Source organism: Nycticebus coucang, chromosome 8, assembly GCF_027406575.1.
Source record: "Nycticebus coucang isolate mNycCou1 chromosome 8, mNycCou1.pri, whole genome shotgun sequence".
Classification (NCBI taxonomy): Eukaryota; Metazoa; Chordata; class Mammalia; order Primates; family Lorisidae; genus Nycticebus; species Nycticebus coucang.
In genome coordinates, this window is record NC_069787.1 from 87,615,018 (window position 1) to 87,641,632 (window position 26,615).

General features: G+C 53.0%; 1 protein-coding gene across 3 annotated transcripts in view; it reads left to right on the forward strand.

The window, feature by feature from the left end:
• VIPR1 (vasoactive intestinal peptide receptor 1) overlaps positions 1-24,240 on the forward strand; it is a 34,367-nt gene extending 10,127 nt beyond the window's left edge. The window contains exons 2-13 of one of the 3 annotated variants that reach the window (XM_053600670.1): positions 1,707-1,812; positions 6,386-6,493; positions 12,679-12,785; positions 14,079-14,185; positions 14,691-14,823; positions 17,309-17,462; positions 17,971-18,031; positions 18,274-18,340; positions 18,655-18,746; positions 21,442-21,571; positions 21,795-21,836; positions 22,739-24,240. In XM_053600670.1, coding sequence (XP_053456645.1) covers positions 1,707-1,812; positions 6,386-6,493; positions 12,679-12,785; positions 14,079-14,185; positions 14,691-14,823; positions 17,309-17,462; positions 17,971-18,031; positions 18,274-18,340; positions 18,655-18,746; positions 21,442-21,571; positions 21,795-21,836; positions 22,739-22,930 — 1,299 coding nt within the window. In that variant the 3' untranslated portion in view covers positions 22,931-24,240. The remainder of the gene's footprint in view (positions 1-1,706; positions 1,813-6,385; positions 6,494-12,678; positions 12,786-14,078; positions 14,186-14,690; positions 14,824-17,308; positions 17,463-17,970; positions 18,032-18,273; positions 18,341-18,654; positions 18,747-21,441; positions 21,572-21,794; positions 21,837-22,738) is intronic. The other 2 variants (XM_053600671.1, XM_053600672.1) reach the window with 2 other exon arrangements.
• Positions 24,241-26,615: the final 2,375 nt, after the last annotated feature.

The window sequence follows — 26,615 nt, forward strand, 5'->3', positions numbered from 1 at the left end:
CTCACCAGTTAATGTCTTTACCCCAGTTGGCTGATAAAGTTAAAGCTCCAAGATAAAACCCATGTTTGCTGTGTGCCTTCCAGGCTCATGGGCAGGTGAGATCTGGGACACTGAGGAAGTCTGAGCAAAGTCTTAGACAAGGAGATTTCCCCTGGACCTGGACTAGGTTAGCCATGGTGCCAGCTGCATATGGCAAAGTTGGACTCCAGGGCATCTGTGAGACAATGAGGTCCAACCAAAGCATTCAGCAAGGAGCAGGGGAGCTGTTGAGATGGCACAGACTTAGCTGCATGGCCTTTGGACGTTCTTGGATCCCTTTCCCTCCACAGCAATGGAGAGCCCACTGCCATGTGGGATGCAGAGCCCTCAGTGGGGCTGATTTATGTAGAATAATGGTCAAAGCACTAAGTACTTTGGTGCCTGTGGGCCAGGAGGACCCCCTTAAAAGAAGGAAATGAAGGAAAGCCCCGTACCCAGGTTCTTCCACAAACACACTTTAAGAAACAGGGGAGGGGTGATTAAGGCCCATTTAGCCTACAGAGAAACTGAGGCCTCAAGGGCCTTCCTTGTCCAGGGGGGTTGGGGGGGGGGCAGGCTGGAGGAAACACTGAGAATGTGTGATTCTGGAGAGGTCTTGCTAGACCCCCTCCTGTGGCCCTGGCAGGGACTGTGACATTTTCCTCTCCCCAGGCAGAGATGAGGAACCTAATGTGGGGTTGCCAGGGCCAGAAACCACTTTCTTGAAGTCAAAGAGAAAAGAGCTGCCACCAGCTCAGCAGGTCTCCTCCCTGGAGGCCTTCATCTACCCTTCCCCACACATGCATTCCCAAGATCTGGATTTTTCTGGTCACTCCTGGACGGCACCCACACACACACACACTCACATGTCTTTCCCAAGGCCAATGTCCCCTGTCACACAGATTTGGCCCAATCCCAATTCTTGTCTAGAGCCCAAACGAGAAGAAGGGAGAAGCTTAGACTTGTCCATCCCTTCTGCTCACCTTCTCTGAGTCGGGAGTAGGGCTGGAGGGACCCTAAAGGGGCCTCTTTTATTTCCTAAAACTTCCCCTACCCCTTTTAGATCTGGTATAGTTAATTATTTAGAAGGTACAGAAGAGGCAGGTGAGATCTGGTCAAGGAAGTCCAGAGTCCCCTTCCCAGCCCAGGGATCCAAGAGACTGAGCACAGGCTCCTGGAGTAGAGACAAAGGCTGGAAAATTCCTCCCAGGCCTAGCCCTAGGAACCAAAGGCCAGGTCTAATTCTGCACAGCAGGGTAGCCCAATAGACCCCACCCATCCAGGGAGACTGAGGCAGGGACAGAGGACTCCCAAGCCAAGCTAGAGCGTAGCAGAGTGCAGGGGGCCAGCTCAGGGCTCTAAGGAGCAGCCCTCTTGCCTCTGTCCAGGGTTGTGCCGCCTGTGAAGAGACAGAGTTGTTATAGCTGCAGCGCAGTTGCCATGACAGGTCTCCTTGAGGCAGACCCCACCTTGGAGACAGTGGACAACTGTTTGAGGTCAGATCCAGGTCAAGTTCAAGTTTCATTCAGGCTAGGATGGGGATTCAGCCTGGGGTTGGGATTAGGGTTCAGCCAAACTTGGATCCCCACCGGGGCAAGATCCGTTTCAGCAGGGACTAGGCCCAGGGCCCCACACTCCTTAGCCTGTGGCCAAGGCTGACATAGCCCCTCCCTGTCTCTGTCCCCCAGGGCAGCAGAGCAGCCAGTCTGCAGCAGGGGTGTGACTATCTGCAGATGATTGAGGAGCAGCACAGGCAGTGCCTGGAGGAGGCCCAGCTGGAGAATGAGACCACAGGTGAGGCCGCCCCGTGTTTCCTCACTTCATGAGCCCCCATTCAAGTCACATTTACTCCATGTTTGTTGAATGGGGACCCCAGGCAGGGATCACATCATGGAACTGCTGGCTAGTGAGGAGGGCCTGGAGGTGCCAGATGGAAGAAGGAAGGGACTGACCGGCCTCCACGTCTCCATTACCCAGCTTAGGTCTGGGAGCTCTGGCATCAGCTGAAGAGGACATACTAAACTGAGGTTCTGGAAAGTGCATGGAGCCAACTCTGCCCTTAGGGGTCCCTGTTGCTCGGGAAAAATGGAGATGATGCCCATGACTGCCAGCCTGCCCAGGATGCTGTGTGGTAGGGGCCCAAGGACACTCAGAGTGGGCAAGTTCCAGGAACCCCCTGCCCAGCCCAAAGTGGGTCTGGGGTGAGGTGAACTGGCCCCAGAACCCCACTCTCCTTCATTAGACCCTTGTACTGTACTGGGTTAGCATCTCAAAGAAGAACAGGGGACATTCAGTCACAGTGTGTGACCCCCGTAGAGACTTAGAAGTTTGAAGCCATCTTGGTAGTTCAGAAAAATAAGGGGAACCAGCCCAGTCCAGACAGGTCTGCAATATTCTCTGTGGTTGGGTTGGTGCCCAGCTTCTTCCTCTCAACCCTAGGCTCTGCCATCAGGACACCCAGAGGACTGATGGTGACGCCTCCCACCCACCCCCACCCCCCCCGCACACCCAGACACACACAGGCCCCTGGGCATACACACTGGCCTTCCCTTCCCAACCCACCCTTAGCAAGCTAGAGGAACCATCAGCACATTATCCTGCTGCTTAGAGAAGTCAAGGTCAGCCTCAGGGGTCCAGGGGAGCTCCAGCCTGGCAGTTTGAGGGTGGTGCCCACTTCCCAGACCAGGTAGCAGCACCACCAGCCCCATATGGCTCAGGGCAGCCCAGGGTGAGAATGGGAGGAATTCCTCAGAAAGATGCCATTTAAGCCAGACTTGGAGGGGTGGGCAGGTCTGGAGACACAGAGAGCCTGGGAAGGTGGAAGGCGCCTAGGCAGACTGCCCACAGGAACTAGGGGGTGGGTGCCAGGTTCAAGGCCCATGTGGGAGATTGGGAGGACTGACACCTCAGGGCCAGAGGCGGCTGTGGCTGTGCCTGCTCTGGGCCACTCCCCCACCCCCGAGGCTGAGCTTAGTGGTGGAACAGCCTTGCTCAGGAGCAGAGAGCATCTTTATGTCTTCGCAGCTCCTGGGCTACCCCGTCCCCCTTCTGAGGCCAACGGTCATGTGACTCCCTCCACCCCACCCCCTGTCCTTAATCTTAGCCCAGGTACCCAGCTCTCAGCCACCTGCCCTGAGTCTCAAGGCAGGATGGCCCTGTTTTCTGGGGCCAGAAGGCTGAGGCCTGGGTCAAGGAGTGGCTGCACCTGCCACTACCTATGTGCTCCAGCCTACCCCGCCAGGGCAGAGAGAGAGGCCCAGGCTGCAGACAGGCCTCAGAAGGCCCCAACGGCAAGATTATGGGCAGCCCTGAGAGGCCCAGACCCCAGACTCTAGGCCTCTCTGCATCACCTTCCAGGCCCTGGGGCAGGCCACCTCGTGATTCTGATGAGGTCACTGCTGGCACAGCGCACTAGTTGGGTGCCAACACCCTGTCACCAGCAGCCTAGGATCCAGAGGAGGGCAGGCATGGGTCAGGGACTATGGTCTGCCTGTGACCCTGTGTGGGGTCTGTGTGCTCCTGAACAACCATGTCTGTACTCCTGGCCCACATCTGTCTAGGTTGCTGTCTGAGCCTCTAGGGTCTGTAATTCTGTGTCTGACTTTGAGTGTCTCTGCAAGTCAGGAGTGTGTATTTTTAAGCCTGCACATGCCTAGACGTGTCTGCCTGGTGTGCTGTCTCTGTGCACCAGTTTGGGAGTGTGTCTAGCAGTATGCGTGTTGGTGGTACACCCAGACATGCATCTACGGCACTGCCAGTTGTGTGTCTCTGGGTCCCTGTTTACTTGTGTCTGTCCACATCCAGGTGAGTGTACATACAGGGATGTCTGTGTGTATGTCAGCATGTGCCTGTGGACACAAGTCTTGAAATGATTCAGCAAAGACCCCCCTATACTGCCTCACTAGCCCTCACCCCCAGCTTGGGGTTGGGCTTTCCTTTTGGGGTCACAGCCCCTGATAGGCACACACAGTGTGGGGGCCCTTTGTCTATACGGGTCTGGTGATGTGTGATGAGGTCTGTGGGGCCTCCCTGCGGTGAGCACACAGAATATTCCCAGGGCCCAGCCTAAGACAAAAGGCCATTCCAGGTACCAAATATTTTCATGGCTGTCACCCCCTCCACTGCTGTTGCCTGACACTGCTGCCTAAGCAAAGCAGCCTTGCCCTGCCTCCTGCAGGAAGCTTCCCTGACCACATTCCCCAGGTGGCTGTGGCTCCCTTCCCTGGCTACCCTGCCCTGCTCACCAGTTCACAGCCCTGTCTTGGTTATGCTGAGATTCCTTGAGGTCAAGTGTGGCCTCCCAAGGGCAAACCTGGCCTCCCTCTGTTCTGTCCCACCCCTGATGAAGGAGAGCTCAGGGCCAGAGGCCCAGCCCTGAATCTGCTCTCCAACCTGTGCTGGCAGCTGGAGACTCAGAAAGCCCACGGTCTGGCAGGAACTCAGACACAATAGCTGGCCTACAAAACAGGGTGTGCCCAGCACTGTCAGAGAAGGGTAAACAAAGTCCAGCAGCGGCAAAATTCCCGGAGAAATGACATCGAGCCCTTCTGACCAGGAGAGGAAGCCTGTGAATAGGTTGCACCATTCACCAGAGATGGGACTTCGGGATAGTTGCCTAATCACTCTGTGTATCAGTTTCCTCATCTGTGAAATGGAAGAGTTAAGTACATCATTAATTTAAAGAGGTTAGAATAGTTCCAGGCACACACACAGGCTATGTAAGTGTTTGCTGATATTATTAAGAAGGTCTTGAAACATGAGCAGGATTTGACTTGTCTGGGGGGCCCCTACATGGCCTCCAGAGAGGCTGAACAGACTAGAAGAGGGACTGGCAGCCAGAACAAGCCCACAATAGCCCTCAGGACAGGCAGGGGTGGGGGTGGTTGGGGTCATGGGGGAGGCTGTACTCTCTAGCCAGACCCTAAGGAGATGCAGATGTCCTCAGCCTTCAGCTACAGGTGCCACCAGACTGCCACAGTGCCAGCAGGTACCCGTTCCTCCTGCCAGCCCACTCGATCACTCAGAGTCCCCAGGCTCTTCCCTAAGTGAGAACATCCTTCCACCTCCTCTTCCTGGGCCCTCCTCTTGGGAACTTCTGAACCTTCGGACTTGGGCTGGGCTGGGTTGGGCCCAGCAGGCATTGACTTTGGCTCAGGGGTTGGGTTTCCTGAGCAAATCTTAGAACTGGCAGGATTGCAAAGAGACAATTAAGCCTCCCTCAAGGGAGGAGGTCCAGAGTAGTCTTAGTGCTCCAGGAGTTCTCAGCTCCTGAATGGACAAAAATGTGGCATTTACATCTGCCTATTAAAGCAGACCCTTGGCCCCACCCTGCACCTGTCACTGGCCAGGCTTTGCAATGCTGATGGCTACACAGCAGAGAACACAGCCTGCCACGCATGGTTTTCTCTGAACTCACTCTCTGACAATCCCCTCACCATCACAGTTTGGGATCTGAGTTTTGCTGTCCAGTGTTGCTGAGCACCTATATTGCTCAAGAACTAGCTGTACCCCAATATACTCATCACCCCATTGTACCCAACATATCTTTTTTATGACATTTTCTAATGCCTCCTTTACTATCACTTTTATAGAAAATGATGTTCTAGCCATAATGTGAAGGAACAAAAGGCAAGGACTGTAATTTATAATCAAATACCGTGCACATGTTCAGGCATGACTTCATTAAAAGAAGATGTAGTTTTAGGTTGTACCTAGAAATTTACATTTATAGGTTGTACTTAAATATAAATTCCAGAAATCTGAGATCTATAAATGCAGACTGATACATGGAAGTGGTTGTATCGTAACTCACATATCATGAACAGCACTGCTGTAGGTAACATGATTTTCCAAAACACTAAACAACTTTTAGTTAAGTTCCAAACACAACAAAGTTACATTCCTGGAAAACTCCACGTATGTTAAACATGTGCAATAAATACCTTGTGTTTACATGTAAAATGGAGTGGTCCTTACAAAAGCTTTTTATCCACACGATGTGCAGGGGCTACATAAGGCCCCACAGTACATGAGACAATTCTTCATGGTTCAGGACCAGCTGGGTTGCCTGGGCATGCCTGGTGCCTGCCCAGCAAATGCCAGAGGAGGCCCCCCACCAGTGTTCAAAACATGCCCACAGTGCACCCCATCCCTCACTGAGGACCAGCGAGCTATAGTCACGCCTCCTCTCTCTGCCTGCCTGTCAGATGGGCCCTGTCTAGTCTGGGCAAGGCTGTGTCACCCCAGACCTCAGGCTGAAGTAGGAGACTCACAGCAGGAGGAAGAGTGGGTGTTTCTGGGCTCGGGCCCCAGAGCTGGAGGCACCTGGGGACCAGGCTGACCCATGTTTTCTGCCTTCACCCCTCAGGCTGCAGCAAGATGTGGGACAACCTAACATGCTGGCCAGCCACTCCCCAGGGCCAGGTGGTCGTCTTGGCTTGTCCCCCCATCTTCAATCTCTTCTCCCCCTTTGAAGGTAAGAGCCCTAGTGTGAAGGGAGGGAGGAAGCTTCAGTGATGTGAGTGAGCCCAGTGGGGGTGGGGACTCACCTGTCAACAAAGAAGGAAGACGGAGTAAAGTGGCTACAGGGGCTGCAGCATGCTGGGGGCTCCCTGGCAGAAGAGGCAATGGCGTTGGGTCTTTGAATGACTCGTGGGATTTGATTAGTTCTTCACATAAAGATAAGCATGTGGGAAAAGCTCACTAAATATTTGCTCAACAAATGATAACTGACTGACTGACAAGCACCTGATTAAATTATGGCTCCCCTGTTCCTGTTGTCTTGGGCTGGTCATGATTCAGTCTTTCGCTGCTGGGAGCCAGTGACCTCTCTGGCTTGGTGAACCCGCTGCACGGCTTTGCTTGCACACCCCTCCACGTTCTGCTTAAATGAATGTTCACATACAAAAGGAGGAGCGCCTCCAGGAAGTGGGCTTTCTTGCTGCTTGTCCTTAAAGAAACGACATATATCGGGTCATTCTTTCCTGCAGTGAATGAAGCACACACTGGAATGCCAGGCATGGGGCTGGACAAACACAGTGGGGAGGAGGTAAAATAGCCCCCCGGGCTGCCCTTTCAGAGCTAATGTTCTAATTGGAGAGATAGTAAGCAAATAAATATGTCATAAATAATAAGTGCTGGGAGGGAGAAAAGGGAGGGTGGGAGAGACATCAGGCTGGCATTCATGAACAGCCCCTCCGAAGAGGTAACAGGTAACTCAGGTGCTGTCTACAGACCTGGAGGAGAAAAGGAAGCACCAGGCAGAGATGGTAGGTGGGAAAATAATCGAGAGAGAGAATCAATAGTCAATGGAACAAGCATAGGGGAGGGAGATGGGGAGGGAAGAGATGAGGGCCAGGGGCCAGGCCACACAGGACCTTTGGAACTGAGGTGAGGATGTGGGGTTTTCTCCTAAGTCCAGTGAGAAGCCACTGGCAGGTTTTACGCAGAGGACTGGCACAGTTTAATTTAGGTTTTTAACTGACAGCTCTAGTTTCTATGAGAAGGATTCTAGGAGTATAAATGGGAAACCCAATTGCAAGACAGGTAAGCAATGATGACATTTTGGATTCTGGCACAGAGCGTGGTAGAGGAGAAAAGTGTGAGATTTGTCTATGGAGGGCAGGGAGACTAGCAAAGGGGAAGGAGGAATCAACTGTGCTCCCTTCCCAGGTCTAGGTTTAATGAGCTGGGCAGGGAGATGGGGGAATAGCTAGACTGGGTTGGGAGAACTAAGGGAGGAGCAGTTTGGGGTGGGGAGAACTAAGGGAGGCTCAGGACTAGGTGGGAAGTACTGAGGAAGGATCAGGACTGGGTGGGGAGGATTGAGTGAGGATCAGGAGTGGGTGGGAAGTACTGAGGGAGGACAAGAACTGGGAGGGGAGGATTGAGGGAGGATCAGGACTGGGTGGGGAGGATTGAGGGAGGATCAGGACTGGGAGGGGAGGATTGAGGGAGGATCAGGACTGGGAGGGGAGGATTGAGGGAGGATCAGGACTGGGTGGGGAGGATTGAGGGAGGATCAGGACTGAGTGGGAAGTACTGAGGGAGGACAAGAACTGGGAGGGGAGGATTGAGGGAGGATCAGGACTGGGTGGGAAGTACTAAGAGAGGATCAGGACTGGGTGGGAAGTACTGAGGGAGGATCAGGACTGGGTGGGAAGTACTGAGGGAGGATCAGGACTAGGTGGGGAGTACTGAGGGAGGACAAGGACTGGGAGGGGAGGATTGATGGAGGATCATGACTGGGTAGGAAGTACTGAGGGAGAAGCAGGTCGAGGTGGGGAGGATCCACCAGGAGCAGGCCCTAGATAAGGATTCAGGGGATGAGCCAAAAGACTCAGGCATCTCTCACTCCAGATGACCTTTCCTTCCTGAACTCCAGTCTCTCTGTGTATAAAGTGGAGTTGGGAGGTGGAATAAATAGTCTCTTTGGGGTGGGCCACTTTTGCCCCTAGTGCTCGGCATTGTGACCTCAGTGTTGAAGAACAGACCCTGAAGCCCTCCTGTGGAGTCTGGGAGCAGTCAAAGCCCTGCGCCTGTCCAGGCCAGCACCCACCTCGCAGCCTCCTCCCGGGGCACCCAGTGCCTGGGCAGGTCAGAGGGGAGTTCCTCCGGCAGCCACACAGTACAAACCATCAGCACAGCCTGAAAGCCAGCCTTCTCTTAGATCTCTGGAAGCACCTGCTAATTGCTTTCCTCCTTCATACTCAGCTAATTACATTCCTCCCCACAGTTCTTCCTTCTGTCTCTGCTGGAATGTGTCAAGGCAGGTTCACTTGAGAACCTGGGCTCCAGCCCACTGTCTGGCTAACCCTGGGGCTGCCAGCAACAATGGGGTCCATATGATGCCTTTGTGCTGACCAGAAAAGTCAGTCCCTCCTCACTCAGGTGGAATCAACCTCTCACTAGAGCCCACACGGTGGCAAGCTGAATATGAAGTCAATTTCAGCCCCCATGGCCATCAGCCAGATGCCCTTGTGCAGTGAACAACAAGCACAGCTATACTTGGTGGACCTAATCTTTGGATATGGTGGAGAGAAATAGGAGACTGTGATTAGGGGTTGAATATGTAGAGGCAAAAAGGTGCTTTCCTGGGCAACTAGATGAAGAAGGTGTGAGCCACTGACCTTAAATTCTGAAGAGAGAAGTTTGTGAGTGTAGGGTAGGATGTTCCCCAGCCCAACTCCCACATCTTTGGATACAGGACTGAGGAAGGAGTATTCCCCAAGGAAGAGGCCTGGTTGTACAGGGAAAGCTGAAGAAAGCTAATAGAGGACAAAAATCATGAAGGGTTAGGACGAAGCCACGTGCCTAGCTGTATAAAACAGCTGAAGGCGGTGGCAAGGGATTGCTGGTGAAGGCACCAAAGAATTCGTGGTGGCTTCTTTAACGTATAATCTGCATATCTTCCATCTGTGGTGTCTTTACCGTCAAATAGTTAAACAGACTTTTTTTCTATTACTCATACCTGCAGCGAAGAGTGTATAAAGAGACTTTTTTTAGAATAAAAAATGGGATGGCTATTTTGGTCGAGAAAGCTCAATAGACACCTATGATCGCTATGTCTGTGCAGTCTATGGGACACCTTCTCTCTCCACCACCTGTGTCATGATGTCATGAACAAGGACATCTTGGTGCCAACTAAGAAGCTTGCCCTTGCTGGCTGGGATGGGGCACATGGGAGGAATTTTGGCAGGAGAGCTCTGTGGTCAGGTCTGGGTGCTAGAACAATCCTCCCAGCAGAGGAGATGTGTTTGGGTGTAGTGGCTCATGCCTGTTATCCTGGCACAGCACTCTGGGGGGTTAAGGTAGCTCGATTGCTTGAGCTCAGAGTTTGAGACCAGCCTGAGCAAGAGTGAGACCCTATCTCTTCTAAAAATAGACACAAACCTGAGGTCTCAACTACTTGGGAGGCTGAGACAGGAGGATCATTAAAGTCAAGGTGTTTGAGGCTGCAGTGAGCTACGATGATGCTACTGTACTCTAGCCAGTATAACAGAGGGAGACTTTGACTCAAAAAGAAACAAATAAAAACACAAGGGAGAAAAAATGGTGGTGGTGTTGAGGGAAGAGAGGCTGAGACAGAACTAGTGACAGATGGGGAACAGGGGAAGGAAGTGGGGAGAAAATCATCCCTCGATTTCTGGCTCTAGTCACTGAGTGTTGCTTCTCTGAAGATGGAGAACCCCAGGGAGGAACAAGGGCTATGACTATTCTTTGAGACATATGAGTGGAAGGAGACTGGGAGAATGGAGGTATCCCTCCTGGTATGGGGTTAAAGTCCCTTGTCGCCTCCCCACTGCACTTCATATCCCCCTCCACAGACACAGGGCCTACCAGTTCCCAGCCTGGCTGCTTCTCAGGATCCCATGATGACTGCCTTTGACATCTCCTTGAGAGAAACTCACTTTGAGACCTGAGCACAGTCCTAGAGCTATTCAAAGAGGCCCCCTAGCCCTAAAGATGACCCATTATCCCCTCCCCTGCCCCACCAGTGATGGTAGCCAGGGGTCCAGGAGACAGGGTGCCCTTTTGGCCCTTGCTGGGAGCCTAGGAAGGTCTGGAGCCCCAGGCCTGCTGCTTCCTTGCTATGTGACCAAGAACAAGTCACCTAACTTCTCTTAGCCTTGGGATCCCCAGCTTTTAGCGGGACTAATGAAAACTCCTGATCCCTCACCTTAACACAGTCATGTTTACCCACTACCACTACACACACACACACACACACACACACACACGTGAAGCTGCCATGTAGATTGTGTAGATGCTGATGAGTCACCCGGCCCTGCCAGCACAATTCATGATACCAGGTGCTCCTTGTCACTGGGCTTGGTCTCATGAAGCCCTGGTCTGTCTGGTGAGTAGGAAGCCCAGAGTTTTAGAGGTTCACTTCAAGGCTGGGACCTTATCCCTCTTTTCTACCCATCTAAGCCTGGTGGGGGTAAATCCCCAAAAGAATCAGATTCTGGGTGGGAGCCGTGACTTTAGAGCCCGTGGTGAGTTCCTAGAACCAAGGCTGGGGCCGCACCTGCAGTTTGAAGAGGAGCTGGACTAAAGCCTCCCAATCCAGGCCCACCTCAGGCTACAACCTCAGGAAGCTGAGTGGGCTGGAGGAGGGCTGTTGAAGACCTTTCTCCTCTCCCGGGAGCCCTTGCAGCAGTGTGGTTGGAACTCAGGGCAGAAAAGGGGCTGCCACGTCAGGAAACTGACCCAAGCCAATGCCCTTTCCTCAGCAAAGTCTTTCCTGCCTTCCCTGGGCCATGCAATAGAAATAGACCCATCCCTGGGCTGCTTTTTCCTGGCTGCCCCTCCTGTAGCCCCAGCCAGCCCTCAGGTCCTCATTCATAAAGTAAACTGAAAGACCTCTTCCAAAGGGTTGCCCGGAGGATTTGCAGAAACAGTGAATATGGAATCATCCAGTATATTCCCAGCACACAGCAAAGTTTGGAAATATCAAACACATGTGCCCTCTGACCACTCATAGGACAATTCGACCCCTCCTCCAGCTCTGCACCTGAACTCTGAAATAAATCCTCAGGTCACCTCAGTGCAGGCAAGTGCCACACTTAACCTGGGAAGACTCAAGAAACGAGACCAGCTCTACCCTGTCCGCTTTGTGTAGCCCGGGGCAAGTGACCCACCTCTTGGGATCTCTACTTCTCAACTGTGACATGAACAGACATTCTTTTTTGGATGGTCGAGTGAATTAAATAGGATGTGTCTAATGTGCTCTGACATGTGAAAAGTTCTCAGAAATTGTCGCAATGAAGCTGATGATAGTGGTGGTGATGAAGTTCTAAGAAGGGGGGGTTCTTCTCTGCCTCACCTCTTGCCTATTCAACCCTTCTCTCTCTCAGGGGAGAGGACACCTTCTCAGGGCTGGAGATTGAGGGTACCCTCACTTCACATGCCCCCTTAGTGGTCCTGTCCCTTTGCTGCAGCCTTGAGCTTCCAAGGACAGAGGAGATCTCGTGCAGCTGCTCCACTGCCCCACCCTCAACTTGCTTCTACCCAAAGCTCCTGCACTGCAGTGCTGCTTGATCCCCTGCTCACACACCTTTGCCTGGGCAGGTGCCCCACTACAAACTTCCTGCTTCTCCATTTACAAGGATTTCAGATCTCACCCTTACCAGGTGTCCTCCAACCACCACCCTACACCCACACCTTTGGTGCCTCTCCAGCAGCACATCTGAGCTTCACCAGATATGGGAGGCAAGCCCAGCCTCACAGGCCCCAGGCAGGTGTGTGCTCCAACCTCAGCCATAGCCCTGCAACAAGGGTCAGCATTCAGCTCATGGCAAGGGTTGGGGATCATTCTGTACAAGGATCCAGGTAGAGCCTGTGACAAGGATTAGAATTTATGTTGTTCCTGGGGTCATTTTCAGACCATGACAGGGTAGGACTGAACCCAGGAATGTCTATTCCTATTCTGGTATCTGTGCAGTAGGGCCCCCAGCATCTCTGCAGGGGCTTCTCCCTGACCCGGGTGCCCCTATAGTGCCCTGGGTGTCTGGGTCCAGGCATTTGGAGCCTGACTGCACCAGGGTTGAGGGAAGAAGGGCTGAGTTCTCTGCCCTGTACCAACCATAGAGGCAGTCAGTCCCCTGTGGCTACTCCTGGCCTCAGCCTCCCTCCTCCCTGACCCTGCCCTCCACCCAGACCGCAACGTGAGCCGCAGCTGTACCGATGAAGGCTGGACACCCCTGGAGCCCGGCCCTTATTCCACCGCCTGTGGCCTGGATGAGAATGCATCGAGTTTACATGAGGTGGGCCTCAGTGCATCCCTACCCCACTGCTACCCAGGTGCATTTCACCCTTGCCCACAGAATGCTGCTATCTGTGTAGGACCCAAGCCTGCTGGGGTCTCTCTCCTTCAGCCTCCTCCCCCAGTCCACCTTTCTGGGGACTCATCCCATGGCTGACCCAGCTGGGAGTGGGAGCAGGCTTTCACAAGGATGATGCACAGGAGGTGATCCCCAGGGCAGTACAAGCAGCCACAGGCTGGGCCCCCCACTGCCTTGTGGGAGCCTTGCCTCCAGCCCTGGAGGGTGGCCTAGCAGGCAGATACCATCACCCCATCACATCCAGAGGCTGAGGCACATGTCCTGGAAGGAGCCAGCCTTGGATACCCAAAAGCCAGTCAGGGACAGGGACAGGAACAGGACCTGTTGTCCTCAGTCCCAGGACAGGGCTCTGGCTATGCAGCAGATAAGGGCATGGGGAGCCAGGTAGGGATATTGATGGGGAGGCTGGAGTAGAATTGGGGTCCTCAGCTAGGAGCCCCTAGCTCCATACCTCACTGCTTTGAGGTATAAACACATATGTGTCTGTCTATGATGACATCTGCCTCACCCTCAGCCACGCTTCCCAGACAGGGCTTTCATTCCTCCCAAGGGAGCCTTTGAAGAGGCCTTATCCCCTAATTCCCCTAAATCCCTCCTAATCACTTGCTTGTGCTCAGGGAGGGTATGAGAGGTGGAGAAGAAGGAGGGGCTTCCCAATGACAAATGCTCTCTCCCTGTGTCCATGGGGAAGGCATCAGGAGAGGGACCAAGCAAGAAGCCATTGGGCTTTGTTCCCCTAGGAAGCCCACTTTGCCCTCTTCTTGCTGACCCCAGCCCCTGAGAGCCCAAAATGGGAAATTAGGCCCAGTGTCTTTAACTTTCGGCATTCCCTGTGTGCCTCCAGAGAGAGGGCCTCATGTGGGGGTCCTCTAGGGTGCTAAGCCCAGAGCTGGCACAGAAGTGGTGTCCGACACAGAGCTGAAGAACAAACAAATGAATAAATAAAATGTATGAGGTCTTCACTCCTTTCCCCACTGACTTATCCTTGGCGAATCAGGAAGGAAAAAGTAAATGCAGCCCCTCCCCACCCTGAGAGGCAGTCCTATCCTTTTCCCTGGAAAGTTAGGGGTCAGGGGATTGAAGGGTGCCCCTCAGCTGCTCTTGGGAGCCCCAGGCCTCAGCCTCCTTAGCTGCCAAGGCAGGGCACTCCTGCCAATAAACCCTGGGTCACCTCCCAAACTCTCCCACCCCAAATCCTCCCTCATCTTCCTCCAGCAGCAACAGACAATGTTCTACAGTTCTGTGAAGACCGGCTACACTATTGGCTACAGCCTGTCCCTTGCTACCCTTCTAGTTGCCACGGCTATCCTGAGCCTGTTCAGGTGAGGTCCAGTCCAAGCAATGGGGCTCAAAGCAGACCTGCAAGTGTCACTCCCACGGTGAGACCTACACTGGCCCAGGCGTGTCCTGCCCCCTGGACTGTCACCGCCCCCCCCCCCCAACCCTGGATAGCATGCAATCCTTGCCCAAGGCCCCCTGCCAGGTCAGCCTCCAATAGAGATAGCAGGTGGCCAAGGGGTTCTATCTGTTGCAGCCTGGTCCCCATAGGTTGACCCTGTGCCTGGGGATAGGGACCAGAAGGCAGGGCCTGCACCCTGAAATGAGGCTTCTGGAGCACGGCCACACTTAAGGTGGAGGCACTTAGAGGCTCAGCTGCACAGGAGGATGGAGTACCTGGGCATAGCCCACAGTTCAGGATGGGACTCCCTTCAAGACAGGGCCTGCACTCTGCTCCCCAGCACCTGCTTGCTGAGAACATAAGATGATGTGGACTGAGTTGGGGGTCTAAGGCCCCTTCAGCCTCTCAGATCTGCCCACCCCATGCAGGAAGCTCCACTGTACACGGAACTACATCCACTTGAACCTCTTCATATCCTTCATCTTGAGAGCTGCCTCTGTCTTCATCAAAGACTTGGCCCTCTACAACAGCAGCGAGTTGGACCACTGCTCTGAGGGTTTGGTAAGGACCTCTGCTCTGGCCCACCTTCCCCAGCCTCACCTTCATCTCCTCTTCTCTTCCTGCCTGTCCTCTCTCTCTTCCCTCCCCCACCCCAACCCCCCATCCAGCCCCACATGGCAGCCTCTCAAATCTCACTCCCTTCCCAGCTATAGCAGATGTTGCTCAGCCATCTGAGAGCTCATAGACCTGCTCCTGCCAATGAGAAGAGCAGATGGAAATGGGACGCTTCACGGCCACAGCCCAGACCTCCACCCCACCCCAACTGCTAACTTCCTGTGTGGCCTTGGGGAACTTCTTCAGTTTCCCCATGCAAGGAGTCCAAGGCCTTCTGACTCTGCTCTCTGCAATCTACACACCCAAGGCTCTGCTCTCCATGCTACCCTTCACACTGTGCCCCAGACTTCTCCTTGCCATCAGGAGTGGGCCTACACACCTGCAGTCCTCTTCTGTTCTGCCCCTGCCATCAGGCCAGTTCTGGGCCTTCCTTGGGAAGGAAGGTTAAGGAAGCATCTAAGGAATTCATCTCTAGTCACTAAGGGTCCAATTGATTCTGAGCTAAGAGCCCCTTGCCGAGTGCCCCTGAGCTAAGAGTGAGAGCTTGAAGCTGGCCCTAGCTCCCACCCGTTCCTTGTGGTCAGTGACCTATTGCTTCATGAGTGACCCCACTATATAAGGGCTCAGCAGTACCTTCTCCCCAAAGAGGGAACCATGATAGTGGAATCTTAGGCATCTCAACAAGGGGGAGAAAAAAACCAGGAGACCTACCTCAGAGGATCCATCCCAGGATTTGGGGGCCAAGTCACACACGTACTTTGTGAGCCACTGCACAGCTTATAGCTTCCTGTGCACTTGTTAAGGATAATTTTGAAGACTGTCTTCCCAATTCACTATAGGTCTGTAAGGCTTTTTTTTTTTTTTGACACAGAGTGTCCTAATGTTACCCTTGGTAGAGTGCCGTGGTGTCACAACTCACAGTAACCTCAAACTCTTGGGCTTAAGCAATTCTCTTGCCTTAGCCTCCCAAGTAGCTGAGACGACAGGCACCCACCACAACACCCAGCTATTTTTTGGTTGCAGTTGTCATTGTTGTTTAGCAGGCCCAGGCTGGGCTCAAACCTGCCAGCCTCAGTGTATGTGGCCAGCACCCTACCCACTGAGCTATAGGCACTGCCCTCTGTAAGGCTTTTCTAAGGCAAGGTGAAAGCACAGATAACCGACCTAAGAGCTTAGTTTTTCTTGCAAAGCATTTAGGAGGAAGGTCAAGGAAACAAACACTCCTGTAGCTGGAAGGACTGAAGCATGGCCTGAGGATGGACTTTCCACACACAGGGAGGGAAAGTGAGGAGGGGAGGCTTCTCTCTGAGGATGTCTCCAAGCCAAGAGTTGTCCCATAGGTGGGAACCAGAGTTCTGGATACAGTGGGATGTGGAAGCCAGAAGGCTTCCTGGAGGAAGGTGGTTTTAAGCCCTGGCTCACAGGCATCTAGGCTTGATCTGAAATGGGAGACTGTTTCTGGGAAAGAACAGAGGGTCTGGAGACCTTCCAATCATGTCCTGTGGGCCACCTAAAGCCCCACAATTGCCCTACTCATTCCTGACCCCCAGGAGGAATGGCCACCCCTCCCCTTTTCTTTTCTGCACTTCTACTCCCCCATCTCTGCACTTCTACTCCCCCATCTCTTCTCAATCCCAGTCTGCTCCACACTTCTACCTGGGCTCCATTCAGTAGTCCAGAGCCCACCCCCACACACATTCAGCAGACTCTTGCAAACTGGAGCAAGAATTGTTCCTCGTCTTCTTCCAGCTGCCTTCTAACCTAATTGGAATAAGATGAATGAGTGGGGGTGTGAGTGGGTGGGCAGACTGGTGGATAGCAAAGTAAATAGATGCGTGCATGGCTGAACAGACAGAAGGATAGATGAATAAACCAAGGAATATTGGACAAAGGAGTGGGTGGGGGGATAGGTCGATGAATGCATGAGTGGACTGGCGTGTGGGTGTGTGGATGGATAGGTAGATGGCTGGCTGAGTACATTGGTAGATGAATGGAGAGATAGGTGAATGGATGTAAGGATTGATAGATGGGTGAAAATGAATATATGAGGGATAGATGCATGGATGGAAGATGGATAGATGGGTAGTTGGTAGTGGATGTCTAGTGCATTGATGGGTAAATAAATGGATAAATGGATAGATGGGTGGATGATCGCACAGGTAGATGGGTGGATATACAGAGAGAGATGGGAAGATGGATAAATGATGAACTGATGCCTGAATAATTAAAATCACCAGCTTATCCCATCAGATGATCTAAAATCAGGGATAATGAGAAAACCAATGAGTACATTTTTAAGGGGATAATGCAAAACAACAAAGAAATGAAGTTGGATGTACTGTAACTGGGTTTGTCACCCCAGATGGGGGTATGAGCATTCAAAGACCCCTTCTAGCCCCAGTGAGCCCCCTCTGTGCTTCTCTCTCTGCAGGTGGGCTGTAAGGCAGCCATGGTCTTCTTCCAGTACTGTGTCATGGCCAACTTCTTCTGGCTACTGGTGGAGGGTCTCTACCTCCACACGCTGCTTGCCATCTCCTTCTTCTCCGAACGGAAGTACTTCTGGGGGTACATAGTCATCGGCTGGGGTATGGTACCAGGGAGGGCTGCCAGGCTGGGGACAGAGGGAACATGGCCTGGGAAGCTCACTAGGGGGAAGGTGCCAATCCAGCCTGCAGTCTTAGACCTTGCTGGGCTGAAGGTCCTGCCTGTATACAAAGGCCTTGGCCAAGGGTTGAGAAAAGTCCCCCAAATGTCTGAGCCTAGGGAGGTGCCCTCAGGCAGCCGCACCCAGGACCAACCTATGGGACAAATTCTGTGAATGTCCTTCCATTTCCCTTTCAGTCCCTGAAAGATAACTGCTTATCTATAAGGTTCCTCGGTCAAAATTAGAAACAGACTGTCCCTGTAAGTGGACACAGACTGTCCCTGTAAGTGGACACAGCACTCAGGCATATGTGGAGCATCTTTGCACAGTGAATAATCTAGGCAACCATAGATGGCAGCCCTGAAAACCCATTCCATTCTTTCTCCCTCCTCCTTTCTGATTTTTCCTCCTAAATCTTTCCCTCATGCCTTCTCCCCTGGCCTGGACAGGGGTCCCTAGCACATTCACCATGGTGTGGACCATCATCAGGATCTATTTCGAGGATGATGGGTAAGCTGCTGCCCTGCCCCTCCCCTGGTTGCCATCACTGCCCCGTGATGCCACCCAGGCTTGGGAAGTAGACCAACCATAGCACTTGGCCCAGAGGGGGAGGCTGAAGGAGGGCCTAGGAAGCAACAAACTCTGGACCCATGGTTTCTAAAGGGTTCAGGGGCAGAGACGGGGGACAAATGAGAAGACTGATGCCTCTGCCAAGGACAACCTATCTCACTCTCTCCCACCACACTCGCTAGATGCTGGGACACCATCAACTCCCCACTGTGGTGGATCATAAAGGCTCCTATCCTCACCTCCATCTTGGTAAGGCCTCCACCACCTAGAGATGGGAAACTAAGGTCCAGGGTGGGAGGCAACGTAACTCAAGTCACACAGGAAATTAGTGTCACCTCCATCCCCATTCCCCAGTTCTTCTAGAGTAAAGGGTTGGGGAGAGGGCAGAGTCCTTAGGGATGTGCGGCAGAGTCCCTGAATGATCTTCCCAAAGGGGAAGACCCAGGGAAGAGGGAAGGTGGCAGGAGTGCAGCAGGATCCTGGGGGAAGAGCCAAGAGAGCAGCCCGGGGAACTGGCCGCCTCAGCCTCCCCTTTCTGTCTGACCTTGGGTCCCACCCACTAGGTGAACTTCATTCTGTTTATTCGCATCATCCAAATCCTGGTTCAGAAACTGCAGCCCCCAGAGATCAGGAAGAGTGACAGCAGCCCATACTCGTAAGTGTGGGCCCAATACCTCCATCCCCAGTGCTCAAACCATCTCACATCTCCTTGAAGTCCCCTTCCTCCAAACATCCAGAGTTACCAAAAGCCACATTGTTCTTGCCCACCTCCGCCATGACCTGGCTCAGCCCACCAGTGTCCCCTGCCCCTGCCCCACCCTACCAGGCTGCCCCTGAGAGCCCATTCTCACTTCTCCTGTGCTCACTATCTAGCATCCTTCCCAGGTGTGCATCTGCTGCCAAGCCAGGGGACTCACGGGGACAGAGATAACCTACATTTTATCCATACTGTATGCCCAGTCTCGGGCATGTTCCTGGCACAGAAAAGGGTTACAATATTGCATGGCAGATGAATGCCCTGGGGAAACCCCCAGCATACCAATGAAGTGACCACATTCAGGACTCAATATTCCCCAGGAATAATAATGGCATCTGCAGTTTACATGCCAGGCATGCGCTGAGGGCTTTCTTTGTATTATTTCATTTCATCCACACAGTCCCCTGTGAGGGAACTGACACACACACCCCCCTCCTCAGGGTTTGGGAGCACATCACTGTGGGCAGGGAGAAGAGGACATAGTGTCCATGGGACAATGCTTGGAAAGGCATAAGGACTGTTCCCTGTGCTTGGGAGGACTGGAAAAACAGGCAGGCTTTCATGGGAACAGCAAGACTTCAAGACAGAGCTAAAGAAACATGAAGCTGGGTGGTGCCTGTGGCTCAGTGGGTAGGGCACCAGCCCCATATACCAAGGGTGATGGGTTCGAACCCCGCCCTGGCCAGCTAAAACAGTAGTGGCAACTACAACAAAAATAGTCAGGCGTTGTGGCAGGTGCCTGTAGTCCCAGCAACTCGGGAGGCTGAGGCAAGAGAATTGCCCTAGCCCAAGAGCTGGAGGTTGCTGTGAGGTGCGATGCCACAGCCCTCTACTGAAGGTGACAAAGTGAGACTCTGCCTCAAAAAAAAAAAGAAACGTGAAGCTATGAAAAGGGAGGCTGTGGGAAGACAAGTGGGGTTGGCATGCCCAAGGAGACTGAGTATCAGTGCCATGCACACAGCCAAACCAGGGGCACCCCACAAGGGCCTACCACTCCTGGGGTCCTAGAATGTTCTTCTTGGCCTGGCTTCTCTATAGGGAGTTTGAGCTGTGTTTCTAAGATTCCTGGCTAGAATGTCACGAGCTGCTGGATTTAGGATTCTATTCTGGACTCTGGTGACTCTCTTTGATGAGACTGAGATTCACATTCCTGGTGTTACAGTATTCTCTCCTGCTAGGTGTGTAGGCAGAGCTTCACTTCCTGTTCAAGAAGGAAAGGCCCTGGGGGGTCTGCAGTCTGCAGAGGGGCAGCACATCTGGCCTCTACCCAGTGGGGCCTTATTTCCTCCAACGTACGAAGGCTTGAAAGGGCTTGAATCTGAGGCTGGTCATGCTTGTAGCCAGGTCTATGTGGGTGAGATGCAAAGGAAACAGCTGTCAGCAGGCAGGGGGGTAGGGAGAGCTGGAGATGGGGCTCCTGAAGGAGAGGCTGTGAGCTCCCACTCTCCACCTCCCCATAAGCCTTCAATTTAAAGAAGCCTCCATCTGTCGGTCTCTGGCGTGTGGGATAGGTTTGCAGCCAAGAAGGGGTGGGCAGTGCTCAGGATCTTAGCATGACTGGGAACCAAGTCCAAGAAGGAGGTGGGTGGGCAAGGCCAGCTTGCTGTGGAAACTGAGGCCCCAGGCTAGTCCTCTCTGGACTGACTGCCAAGGCAGGAGAGAAAGAGGCAGAGACTCTCTCTCACCCTAACCACCGCATGCCCAGACCTCTCCTAGCCAGGCAACTATGCTCCCACTGCCAAGACCAGCTATGAGGTCAGGTGGCTAGGAGACCTGTCCAGGGGAGAGGGTGAGCATCTGGAGTGAATGCCCACCCCACTGAGCACACAAGGCTGTGAAGGAGAAGCTGGACCTTCAGAGCATACTGGGAGCATAAACTCCCAGTATGCTCTGAAGGGAAAGGGAGAAGGATGTAATCTCTGAGAAGGTAGCAATTCATGGAAAAGTGGACACAACAGAAAAGCCAAAGACAGAAGGCTCCACTGATTAGCCCTGGGTCATTCCTGGTGATTGGGCACAACCTTGGGCACCCACCAGCCTCCCAAGTGGCCATAGGCATATGTGGTCAGCACCCCAGTTAAAAAGACTTCTTTCCCAGAAGTTCTCATTCCCAGTAGGGAATTGTTCTCTCGTGAATGCATTGCACTTTACAGCCTCAAAGCACTCCCAAGTTTATAGTGGGAGTTTCTATGATTAGCATACATTTACCCCATTATACAGATTGGGAAACTGAGACCAGGAGAGGGGGAGCCAACATCTTTGTTACCTGAGAACATCTCCCCATTTGCTGAAATCCACTGATAAGCATCAACCTCACTGGCACCTCTTTTATACTCTCCTCTCCAGAAGGGTGAGAATAAAGGGAATTTCTTTCTCCCTCACCCTTCCCTCCAGGCCAGGAGGGCCAGAGATATAAGGGCAGAGGCATCGCAGATGTGGTACCAAAGCCAATGTGGGCATAATATTTAGGGGAGCTAACAATCCACTCTGACACATCCTGGTCATTGCCCCCACCTCTGTGCTCCCAGCAACCCATGCCAGGCCCTATTGTATGGACACATGTACCCACAGCCTGCCCCTCCCCTGTCTCCAGGAGGCTGGCCAAGTCCACACTCCTGCTGATCCCCCTGTTTGGAGTGCACTACATCATGTTTGCCTTCTTCCCCAACAATTTTAAGCCTGGAGTGAAAATGGTCTTTGAGCTCGTCGTGGGGTCTTTCCAGGTATGAACTGTTGACTTAAAGCTACATTCTTCTCTGGCCTTTAAAGGGATTGACCCAGGGCCTTGGTCCCTTGTCACTAGATTCCAGTCTTTTCACTGTAGTAAGTATTGGCCCAGTACTTTGTGCTCAGTCTTTCCTTAACCAGGGGAACACAGGATTTGGGGCAGGGTTGGGAGCTCTTGGGGCCTGTCTATCTCACCTCTCCTATCCCCTTCCTCCCCAGGGTTGTGTGGTGGCCATCCTCTACTGCTTCCTCAATGGCGAGGTAAGCTCCTCCCAGACCTTGAGGACCAGGGAACACAACTCCCAGGCCCAGGGCCCAGAGCAAAGACAGGTTAAACCTTGCTATTCCAGCTGTGATCCTCACACTAGTAGCACCAGTGTCACTTAGGACCTTGTTAAAAATTCAAATCTCTGATACTACCCTAGACCTGCTGGCTTAGAATCTGTGTTTTAACAAAACTTTGTAGGGGGAGGTGCCTGTGGCTCAGTGGGTAGGGTGCCAGCCCCCTATACCGAGGGTGGTAGGTTCAAACCCGGTCCGGCCCAACAGCAACCAAAAAATAGCCGGGCTCTGTGGCAGGCACCTGTGGTCCCAACTACTCGGGAGGCTGAAGCAATAGAATCGCGTAAACCCAGGAGTTAGTTAGTTAGTAGGTTGAGGTGAGCTGTGTGAAGCCGCTGCACTCTACGCAGGGCGATAAAGTGAGACTCTGTCTCCAACAACAACTTCGTAGGGTTTCGTGCACACCTTTGAAAAACACCTAGTTACATAGTTGTGCACAGAGTGAACAGGACTGCGTGTGGGATGCAAGCAAAGGCTGAGTCACTGTGGAGCCCTAGTTACGATGTGCACAAAAATCCACTTAGGTGAGCTGGATGGCCAGGACAGCGAAAACAGATACAGCGGCCCCTAGGCAGCAGCTCTTTCCCCCCTAGACTGCATTCTCTGATCCTCTCTCTGCCTCTCACCTCCTCCCACTCCAAGGCCTTAATTTGACCTTGGGCCGAACCCAGTCCCAACTCCACGGACCAAGGTAGGATCTGGGTCTCTCTATTTAGACTTCCCAAAGAGGACATTAGGCTCAGCAGCCTAAATCAAGAGAAGCCCAATCAGCGATGAAGGAGGCTCCACAGCAGCGGCCCGATCACCCTTCCCTCTCCTAGGTGCAGGCCGAGCTGCGACGGAAGTGGCGGCGCTGGCACCTGCAGGGTGTCCTAGGCTGGAAGCCCAAATACCAGCACCCGTCCGGAGGCAGCAACGGAGCCACGTTCAGCACGCAGGTCTCCATGCTGACCCGCGTCAGCCCGGGCGCGCGCCGCTCCTCCAGCTTCCAGGCCGAAGTCTCCCTGGTCTGATCGCCAGGATCCCAGGGGCCCAAGGCGGCCCCTCCCGCCCCTTCTTATCCACCCCGGCCAGCGCTGGGGACAGAGGCCTGCCCGGGCGTGGCCAGCCCCAGCCCTGGGCTCGGAGGCTGCCCCAGTCCCCAAGTCACTCCGGACACTCCTAGAGAACGCGGCTCTTGCACCGGTCCGGTGCGTTTCTAGGCAAGTATCGGAACTGGGAATTCGCCCCTGAAGGATGTTGGGTGGAACTCCGTCAGACTCCTCCACTAGGGGCCCCCTCCGCCAATCAAGGGCAAGAAATCTGCATATTTTGCCCTCTCTCCGCCCCCTAGTAGCTCTTCTGCCCAATCAGAGAAAAGCAACCGCTCATCCTCAACGCTGTGATTTGAGGGCAGAAAGGTCCTGTACAGGAAGGCCACCACCACCCCCCACCAACCGGACAGTGCCTGAAGTTTCACCATTGCTGCCAAGTTTGGGTTAAACATTCCACTGAGGCATCTCCGTGAAGATGCTGTTCTCTCTTAGCTACCAGTACCTCAAGGCAAATGAGTTACTCGGCCCAGAGTTTTGGTTTGGGGAGCTATCTCTGTAGTTCCCTCTGAAGTGGAATGGTCCCAGTGTCAGTCTGGTGGCTGGAATAACGCAACACAAGGACTGAGGAACTCTGGGGCCTCTGGAAAGTAAGGAGACAGCTGCCAGCAAATGCTGAGGTCTCCGAGTAAGCCTACCTGTTCTCCGAGCTTCATCTGTCAAGTGGAATCAGTCACACCAGACATACGCATCCCGGCGTGCTGTGGAAGCATCAGGGATCAAGAGCTGCCCTCTTTGGCTGGCCACTTGTGTGCCAACTATTGTAACCAGGCTCAGAGACATGTACTTATGGGCCCCTTAATCCTCAAATCAATCCAGCAAAGTGCGAATTACTGTGCCTATTTCATGGGTTAGGAAACAGTCTCGCAGAGACAGAGGTACCTCACCCTGTCAGACAGCATTTGAACTCAGATTTGGGTGATGTAAAGATGAAAACACAGAGTCTTAAACTGCTACCTTTTCTATATCGTAACCGCTGGATCCTTTGGTTATTTGTATCACCACTAATATTGTTACTGCCATCACTCCTCGACCCCTGTTACCTCCCTACTCTTCCTGGAGTGTGGCTGAGTCCTTCAGCCCATGTATTATCTGGACAAGAGTCAGTCCATGGCATCATCTGTCTGCCCTTCACCCCTGCGGTCATGCAGCTTCCTACCCACACCCACACCAGATGATCCCCTCAGGACTGCAACAGGCCTATACAACAATAAATATCGCTTTGGATTGGTTTGGTTCTCCTCATGGTTGACGTTCTCATATGGCCTAAAATGGGAACCAGCTTCCAATTTGCGGCATCTCTCCCTACCCTAAGGAGGGGTGGTCCAAAGCAATACTGAAGCCAGATGCTGTCTGGCTTTTGACAGGAACCTCCTCCCCCATTTCCACACGAGAAACACATAGTTCTGAGGGCCTTCAATTCCCATCTTTTTAAGTGGTACCCTCTTTCTTCTTCTGAGTCCGATGAAGTTAGAACAGGTCTCCATTGTGTCCCCCAGTTCCTAAGTCCAGCCAAAAGGAGATCATGGTAGTCTTGGATCAATACAAAACATCTGACTCAGCTGCTGTGGTGCCAGACATAGTGTTTCACAGGTCTTAGTCACTCCTGCAGACAAGGAACAAACAAGGTATAGAATGCCCATGTCACCATTGCCCAGGCTCAGCCAAGAAGAGGTAGAGAACAGCACAAATGTCATTAATACAAGAGACCAAGCAGAGACAATACAATCAATAGAAAGGATGGGCAGTATGGTGAAGGAGATGTAAGCAGGAGATGTCTCCAAAGCCTTGCCCAAGTTGACCTCCTGGGGTTCTAAGAGGGGTGCCACACTGGTAAAAAATCATGAGAATGAGAACCCCACCCCATGGGGCTGGCAAAGGCTCAGATGTGCCTTCAAGGCTTCTTCAAAGCCTTGTCCTACTCAGTGCCAGCTCAGAACCCATCATCAAATGACAGTTCCAACCCAGTGCCCTCACAGGCCCAAGTCAGAGGTGATCAGGCCTGGATAAGAGTGAATGTGAACCCCAGACCTGGGCGTCTCAGGGAAATGCCCTTTGATTAGCTCTTCCACATACCCAAGAGTGGCAGCCTCTTTCCATCTGGAGACTCTCTCCATGCCCTGCCCTGTGCATGCTTAGCTATAGACTGACAAGGAGGCAGTGGCCCTGGCCTTGAACCTCAGGCACTCCAAGTCCACTGGAGAGAGCATTCTCAGCACCCTCCCTCCCTTTGCCCAAACCACTGGTGACTGCCAATGAAGTGCCAATGGTGGATGGCTAAGGTGGGGTTTTCGGCTCCTGGGACTTGTTCCATTCTTCCCTGAGTATCTTGCATCCCTACCACACTCCAAGGCTTGGGGATGAGAGACAGGGAATGGGCAGTCTGTCCATGCTCCCCTCACCCACTCACTCACTCTCTTTGGTCTCTCCTCCCCTCCCTACTTAGTGCCTCTCTGAACTGGTTCCAGGGAACTTGCCCACCCATATTTCTTAGTAAGGTTCAGAAGACTCAGCCTTAGTCTTTTTGTCCCAATTCTGCTTCAGACTTTTTCAGAGATCATGAACAAGTCCTCACCCTTCACTAGGCATCGATTTCTGCACTTGCACAATAGGGGAGGGTGCTAAGTGGCTCAGCTTACTCTTGGCTAAGACATGGGTGGGTGATAAGGAGATACCACTCAGAGCCCTCTGGCACCCACTTTGGGCTCAGGGTAAGGACAGCAGTTGGAGAGGGGGAGCTCAAGCCATCTGGGGGGGAGAGGCTGAGGAATACAGACAAGGGATGCTGTGCAGAGAACAAGGTCAGAAAACAGGCAGGACTCCTTGAGAGGTGAGCACAGGCTGGTAGGAAAAGAAGGAAGGAGAGTGGAAACAGAAATCAGAGGAGCCAACTGACCCATAGAAGCAAAGTATTTGCAGAGGAAAGGGTAGTACCTTGCCTTCCTGGTCAGGGACCCTACAGACCGTCTGAGCTGTGTGAAGTCCAGGAGGTCCTATATCCCACAGTGACTGAAGTGTGTGATGGCTTTAGGTTAAGTAGGCAGCCCTGGAGAGGGGAGCAGTTATCAGTCAAGAGGTTGAGAATGAAGGAAAAGAGGGAGAGAGAGAGACCCAGGATGTGGGCCACAAAAAAACAGTGGGACTCTGACCAGAGGGTTGACAGGAGAGGAAAAGCTCAATGATGCTCATTCAGGGACGGTGGAAAGTGAAACACAGTCTCAGGCAGGCAGAGGCCATAGATAGGCATCCCAGGCTGGGAACAGCCATGGATGGAGTGACCATGAGCAGATTTCTCCCAGTCCCCTTCTTCCTCACCAGATCTTAGGTCCCCCTCCTGCCTTGCCAGGCACCTGTCAGGGCAGGACAACTCATCTTCATCGCCACATGGTGGATGCTCTGAGGACTTGACCAAGGTTGGCCTTAAGACCCAAACACCTAGGTACAGGCCCCTTCCCAGGAGACCAAGTGGCACAGAGGACAGGTCTCTCTCATGAACTCTAGACAAAGGAAGATACAAGCCAAAGGAGGTGACGAGGCCACAGGACTGGTTTCCAAGGTTATCATGGAATTAAAGAGGCCCAAAACTCAGCCTTCAGGCCCAGGCCAC